Source organism: Microtus ochrogaster, linkage group LG8 (assembly GCF_000317375.1).
Source record: "Microtus ochrogaster isolate Prairie Vole_2 linkage group LG8, MicOch1.0, whole genome shotgun sequence".
In the NCBI taxonomy this organism is placed as follows: domain Eukaryota; kingdom Metazoa; phylum Chordata; class Mammalia; order Rodentia; family Cricetidae; genus Microtus; species Microtus ochrogaster.
Genome location: NC_022033.1, coordinates 8,222,081 through 8,228,681, shown reverse-complemented (window position 1 = coordinate 8,228,681; position 6,601 = coordinate 8,222,081). Strand labels below are relative to the sequence as shown.

The 6,601-nt window shown below is 48.6% G+C and overlaps 1 protein-coding gene across 7 annotated transcripts in view; it reads right to left on the bottom strand.

The window, feature by feature from the left end:
• Positions 1–6,601, bottom strand: part of Bcas1 (breast carcinoma amplified sequence 1) — a 56,450-nt gene that overhangs the window by 7,037 nt on the left and 42,812 nt on the right. For 4 of the 7 annotated variants that reach the window (XM_026787047.1, XM_026787050.1, XM_026787048.1 and 1 more), the window contains one exon: positions 1,234–1,299. The exons of the other annotated variants lie outside the window; for them this stretch is intronic. In XM_026787047.1, the coding sequence (XP_026642848.1) occupies positions 1,234–1,299 (66 nt within the window). The remainder of the gene's footprint in view (positions 1–1,233; positions 1,300–6,601) is intronic. 7 annotated transcript variants of the gene reach the window in all.

Sequence of the window (6,601 nt, the reverse complement as noted above, 5' to 3'; positions counted from 1 at the left end):
CTCTCTCTCTCTCTCTCTCTCTCTCTCTCTCTCTCCCTCTTCCTCTCTCTCTGTCCCCCCTTCACCCTTCCTCCTCCATAACCCCCTGAATAAACATTCAACCTCAAAAAAAAAAAATACTTTGAGTTTAGCCTTTCCAGCAATAGAAGTGTGGGAGGAGAAACCTCTGTGGTTTAAGCCACTCAGTGTATGGTGTTTTGTTATGGCAGCCTATGATAATATAAAATCACGTATTGAGCTTTCCGTGCCAGGAATATTCTCAATGCTTTCTTGGTACTGATTTATCCAGGCAGGACTTCCCCTACATCCTCCCAAGTGTGGAAACTGAGGCACTGGGAGATTGGCGATCTGCCAAAACACTCACAGCAAAAAAAATCCACGAAAAAAACAACAACAAAAAAAAAGACGTTGGCTAATCCAGGATCGGATCCAGGCCTTTTGAGTCTAAAATCCAGGCTTTAGAGCACTTCTTCATATTATTAAAATCAATACAAGAGTATCTGATGTTTTTATAGAGGTATCTAGTTATATTAAAAAGAAGTGCCAGATTATAAACTAGGGGGTTATTAGATGGTGTCGAACACCTAATTTTCTTCCCTCTGGCTCCCAAGTGTTGGGACTGCAGGCATGCGCTACCATGCTCGGTCTTCCGCGGTGCTGGGATGGAATCCAGGAGTTTGAGGGTGTCAGGCAAGCTTTCTACTAAGCGAATGATACCCCCAGCCCAGTGATCCCATTTTTAGAAGAACGATCCCACGTGGATATAAAACACTCTGCTTGTTAAGAATAAAGTAACTGAGGAAATGAGTTTTAGGATAGTTCCTACTGTGTGCCGGGCACCACGCGCGGGGAGAGGAAAACGGAAACACCTGCTTGCTCCACAATGTTCCCGGCACGAGTGAGAAGCGTCAGAGACAGGCAGGAGAACCAACACAGCATCACAAGTGAGCAAGCAAGATGGCGGTGATGCCCGAAGGGCCTAGGACCTCTTTGAAGAGGTGACATTTTTGCTAAAGCTTGAAGGCTGGAAAGGAATTTTCCACACGAAGAGAAAAGAGGTGCGACACAGCTGAAAGCTGTACACCATGTCTGCAGAGCCCAACAACGTGGGGTATACAGTGGGTGCTGAATCAAGAAACACAAATGGCTGAGAATTGCACAGAAAACGAGTCTGGAGAGGCGTGAGAAGGCACCGGACAAACCTGCCACCAGACTGAGTTCAAAGTCACTTACTTGGCAACTGGAGTCTTTCCCAGCACTTTCTTCCGAGCGGGTGATCCCTCCATCCCCTTTCACTGACTACAACAACAAACAGACAGTGGCCTCTCAGTGACCGCAACACAGCAATGAAGGACAGATGCAACCGCGCTTCCGAAACCGATGACCCCCGCCATCTGTTCTTGAGATTTAGGATCAAGACACTAGAAGAGCAACCAGGAAGGGGTCCCTCACAGAGATTTGGACCTTTGTGATCATCGCAGTCCGACGGAATTCAAGTGCCAGCTTCCCAAAGGAGCAGCAGAAGTCCCAAGCCCCTAGGATTGTACAATTCTGGGATGAACAGACGTGAGCCAAGCGCCAGTGTTGAGGCTGGCTCTGGCGGACACACCTGCTGATGCAGAATGCGGTCCCCTGGGTATAACAGCCGCTGTCAGGGAACAGCAGTGACAGCCACAAGAGACCCTCCAAACCAGCCTGCTGACTGTCCCTCACAGAAAGGGGGCGGGGGAGCCGTTTGACTCTAGCCTGAGATTCCAGCCACTCTTTCCCGCTCACCCTTCCCAACTGCATGGGATTCTGCCCCAGCGTTTGCAGTCTCAAGAGTACTAGGACGCACAGAAGGCTAACTGGGGGAGAAGGCTGTGGCTCCATCTAGCTAGTTATGAGGAAGTCATTGTCCAGGCTGGGGAAAGACCTGCCAGTGCCGCAGCTGCTTTGGGGTCATCCGAGCTTCTATAAGTCACCCATCACTCACGTCCTGGAAGTGAGCCCAATAAACTCAATGGTTTACCATGTCTGACCTTGGGGGAGTTGGTACTCTGCTCAGTCACTGGCCCCCTGTCTGGGGTGAATAGATATTTTCTCCCATCTCCCCAGGAAAATACATGTAATCTCAGCACGTATGGGCTGAGGCAGCAGGACCACAAGATAGCCTGGGCTCAATGAGATCCTTTTTTAGAAGGGGAAGGAGGAGAACGAGACAGTCTTGGAAGTAGGAGGTGAACAGATGTGAATGGAGAAAGAACGAACAGCTGGGCTCTGTAGCCTTCACTGGCATCACCTGCCTGCTAACTCTTTTTGCTGTTTTCACCCAATGGAGCATGGAGGGTTAGTGGGCATTCCATTCTTATCCTTTAGCGCCCCCTAGAGCCAGTGGCTTCCTTGACGCAAGGCTGAATCTGCATCTTTGATTTCTTCAACCAAGTGAGCTGAGCTAGTGGTTCCAATTGTGTGGCCATAGCCACAGAGGCCTCGGACTCACCTGGGGACCTGTTAGAGAGATGCAAATTCTTCACACCTGCTTAGATGCAGAGCCACTGACTCAAAGTCTGGGGGCTAGGGTTTGGCCACCTGTGCTTAACAAGTCCCTCGGGGGTACTGAGCGCATTAACACTCCAACTGGCCACAGACACACTCAGACTGACCTTGGAGCTCGGCAGCTTTGACTGTACACACAGTAATGCCCAGTGCTCTACGCAATCAAATACTCACTGGATGGGATGAGCGCTCAGGTCTCATCGACGACACCAACTCAGGTCCAATCTCTTGAACAGCTTAGTTATTAATTCCCATCATCCCTCCCAGCTGTGCAGGGGGCGGGGCAGAAGCAGCGTGGGCTGAAGAGGAGACCCCCCACCTGCACTGTGTCAGCTGGGCTATTCTCTTAGCAGGCAGCATGCGCTCATAACGCACAGCCAAGAGCAGTTAATCTTAAGAACACTAGAGCAGGCAGGCAGGGAGCTGGCTCGTCACCTTCTGTGATAGCAGTCAGCAGGTATGAGGACAGAGTTTAGACTCCGGGAAGCTGGGTGGGCATAGGGATCATTTGTAATCCCAGAGGAAGAAACAGGATTCCTGGAGAATCGAGCTACCTAGGCTAGTCCTATCTGACAGCACCTGGTTCAACCAAGAGACTCTGTCTTAATATAAGACTCCCAATACCAACCTCAGGCAGGCACCCATGCACACATGTGCATGTATACCCCCACAGATGTGTACCCATGTACAAGCAAACATGCATATAAACACACATACCATAACCGCATGAAAAAGAAAACCGTACAGCTCATGTATTTTGACCAGTTAGTGATACCTGCTTCAGCTGTCTGAGACACGATGCTCAAGGCACTGGAGATGAGCACGAGGCTAACTTAGGTGGTTCAGCTGAGTGCAGGCGCTGTGCTAAAGGAGAAACACGTGCACGATTTGTCCACCACAGCAGAACCTCAGCAGAGGGGAACCGGCATTTTTCTCATTTTAAGAGCAAAGGAAAGCAGGGCGGTGGTGGTGCACGCCTTTAATCCCAGCACTTGGGAGGCAGAGGCAGGCGGATCTCTGTGAGTTCGAGGCCAGCCTGGTCTACAAGAGCTAGTTCCAGGACAGGCACCAAAAACTACAGAGAAACCCTGTCTCGAAAATAAAAAAAAAAAAAAAAAAAAAAAAAGCAAAGGAAACGAAAGCTCAGAGACACTAGGCTGGCCTGTGAACCTAGCTGGTTAGAGATCCACGTGGTAACAGTGGATCCAGGCTCCATACTCTAAGCCACCTCTGCCTGCCCAAGGAGGAGCAGGCACCATTCAGTCAACTAGTGATGGTTGAACGTTTACTTGAAGTTAGATGATCTGATTTAGATAAATTGAAATTAGATTAAGCAAAATAATGTGGGCTCGGAGAAGATAGAGGCTGATGAACCTCAAGTACAGATGTTTGTGGGACACGCCCATTCTCAAGGTGGACCCTGAACTTCTTCAATATTACCTGGTGTTGCTCTCCAAACTACAGAAGCTACAGAAGCACAGACTAGGACCATCAATGGTTTGAACCTTTCCTTTTTTTTTTTGAGACAGAATCTGCTACATTGTCCCGGCAGACCTTGAACCTGTCATCTTTCCGCCCCGGTCTCCTGAGTATTTACCAGCATGCACCACTGTGGTGGTTTGGATGAGAATGACCCCGGTAGGCTCATATCTGAATGCTTAATCCATAGGGAGTGGACCTGTTTGAGAAAGATTAGAAGGTTTGGGGGTGTGGCTTTGTTGGAGGAAGTGTGTGTCACTGGGAATGGCTTTGAGGTGTCAAAACCAAGCTAGGCCCAATGTCTGTCTGTCTGTCTGTCTCTCTCTCTCTGCTGCCTGTGGATCAGAATGTAACTCTCAGCTCCTTCTCCAGTACCATGCCTGCCAGTGTGCCACCATGCTCTCCGCCATGATGAGCTTAGGACCTGACTAAAACAGCCACTGTTCCTGGCTTCCATGCACTTTTCTCAGAGAACTCATTGTTGTGGGATTCACCAAGGATCAGTGTGTCCTTGACATGGAATTTAGATGCTGGGTCATGGAGAGGGCTCTTCCTTCCTTCCAGGTCTCCTGAACTGTTCCAAGAGGCTAAACCTTGCCTAAGCGTGTTGAGAAAGGGGAATCGACTTCTTTGGTTTTTGTGGCCAGTTCTCTTACCACCTGCTGAAGTTTCGACACTTCAGGTTCTCACTCAGACCCCCAGCTTCAGTAGAAAGAGCCCCTTCTGCTGATTTGCACTCCAGGGTGCCCTTCAGAATGTGGCTTCTGGCCACATCGGTTAGCCTCTGCAGGACTGTGTGTGATCGTCTGTGTGGGTGAGTGGGGAAGTGTTCTTGTGTGGCCGTGTGTGTGTGTGCATGGGGAGACCACAGGTCAACACTGAATGACATTCCCCTGGAAGCTTCATCTGTTATTGTTGAAGCCGAGTCTCTCACTAAAGAGGCTGACCAGAGAATCCCAGAGAGCTACCTGCTTCTGCTTCCGTGGTCCTGGGATTACAAGCATGTGCTACCATATGTGGCCTTTGAACTATGGGATCTGGGGGTGAAATTTAGGTTCTCACACATGGAAACCAAACAGTTTATCAAAGGAGCCACCCATTCCCCTCCCAGGGAAATGTTGAGCTGCAAAATACAAACACATGTGGTGGGTTGGATAAGAATGTTCCCTATAGACGCTGGCAATTGAGCACTTGTTCCCAGCTGGTGACACTGTTTGAGGAGGCTTGGGAGGTGTGGGCTTGTGGGAGGAAGTGCGTCATTTCGGGCGGGCTTTGAAGGTTTAAAGACTCTCACATTGCTATTTCCCTGCTTTCTCCTTTCTGTTCAAGACACGGACTCTCAGCTTCCAGCTCCAACCATCATAACCCCCCTTTTATAAGTTGCCATGGTCATAATGTTTTATCCCAGCAATAGAAAAGGAACCACTATAACATGCATGTACAAGATAGCTTTCAAACAAAAACAAACAACCAACAACCAAAACAATGGTCCTTCCACAACTTCTTGACAATCAAGTTTTTTTGTGTTCCAAGAGAGTGCTGTTGAACTTGATTTTCCTTGTTTCAAGTTGGCATTCCATGGATGCCTTTTCAGGTCTAGGGTTGGATTTGCTTTCTTTCTCTCTGTCTCTGGGATAGTCCTGGAGGAGAACTGGGTCAGATCAGTACCATGCTGTGTTGGCAGTGGGAGAGCAAACCTCCGGGACCTCAGGAAGACCGCAGCCAACCCATCCTTTTAAAGGAAAACTGGGAGAGAGTCCCTTAAGCCTTCCCATGGCTTTTCTCTGTTCACTGTAGGCACAAGCAGCTGTGTGTATGTCAAGTTAACTGACTTCTGGCGTCAGACAACGATGTCATTAAGTTCATCTGAGGCCACTTCCTTAATCATCCCTATCATGCGTGACAACGTCTCCCACCTCCCTCCCTCAGAACCTAACTCAGCAGAGTCCTCTTTCAGAGACAACTCAGATAATCCATGCTGGGCTTTGCTGTCCAAACAATCCTAACTACTGAGGCTTTATTTTCTCCAGCTGTCAAAGATAACAAAGTTACGGTTTGAGGATACTGAGATCTTTCAGAAACGATTTAGGAAAGATTAGAGGCTCGGAAGCAATTTTGGAGATTTTCCTACTCTGTCGAGTAATTTATCTCATCCATGGTTTTATTCATAAGATTTAAGGTGAAGCATCTCGGGACTCCAGCCTGCAGTTTAGGGACAGAATCTAGTTGTGGTGTCTGAGCCCTGCATGTTAACAATGATGGTTTTTACTGCTTGCACCGTGCCATGCATTTTGGTAACTTGATACTCTGAGGAATGTTCCAATGTATCCAATGTTGGAGATGCTTCTGACATGGGTTGCTCAGATGGCCAACATTTGAGCAGAAATATTTGGTGGTCAGTTCACATTTTGTTTGGAAAGGAATGCGAATGGATTTTGACTCTTCAGCTAAAACTGGCAGTTAAAAGACATGGGATGGGTATGGTGGCTCAAGGCTTTAATCCCAGCACCGGGGAAGCGAGGGCATGGTGGATGTTCTCTCTCTCTCTCTCTCTCTCTCTCTCTCTCTCTCTCTCTCTCTCTCT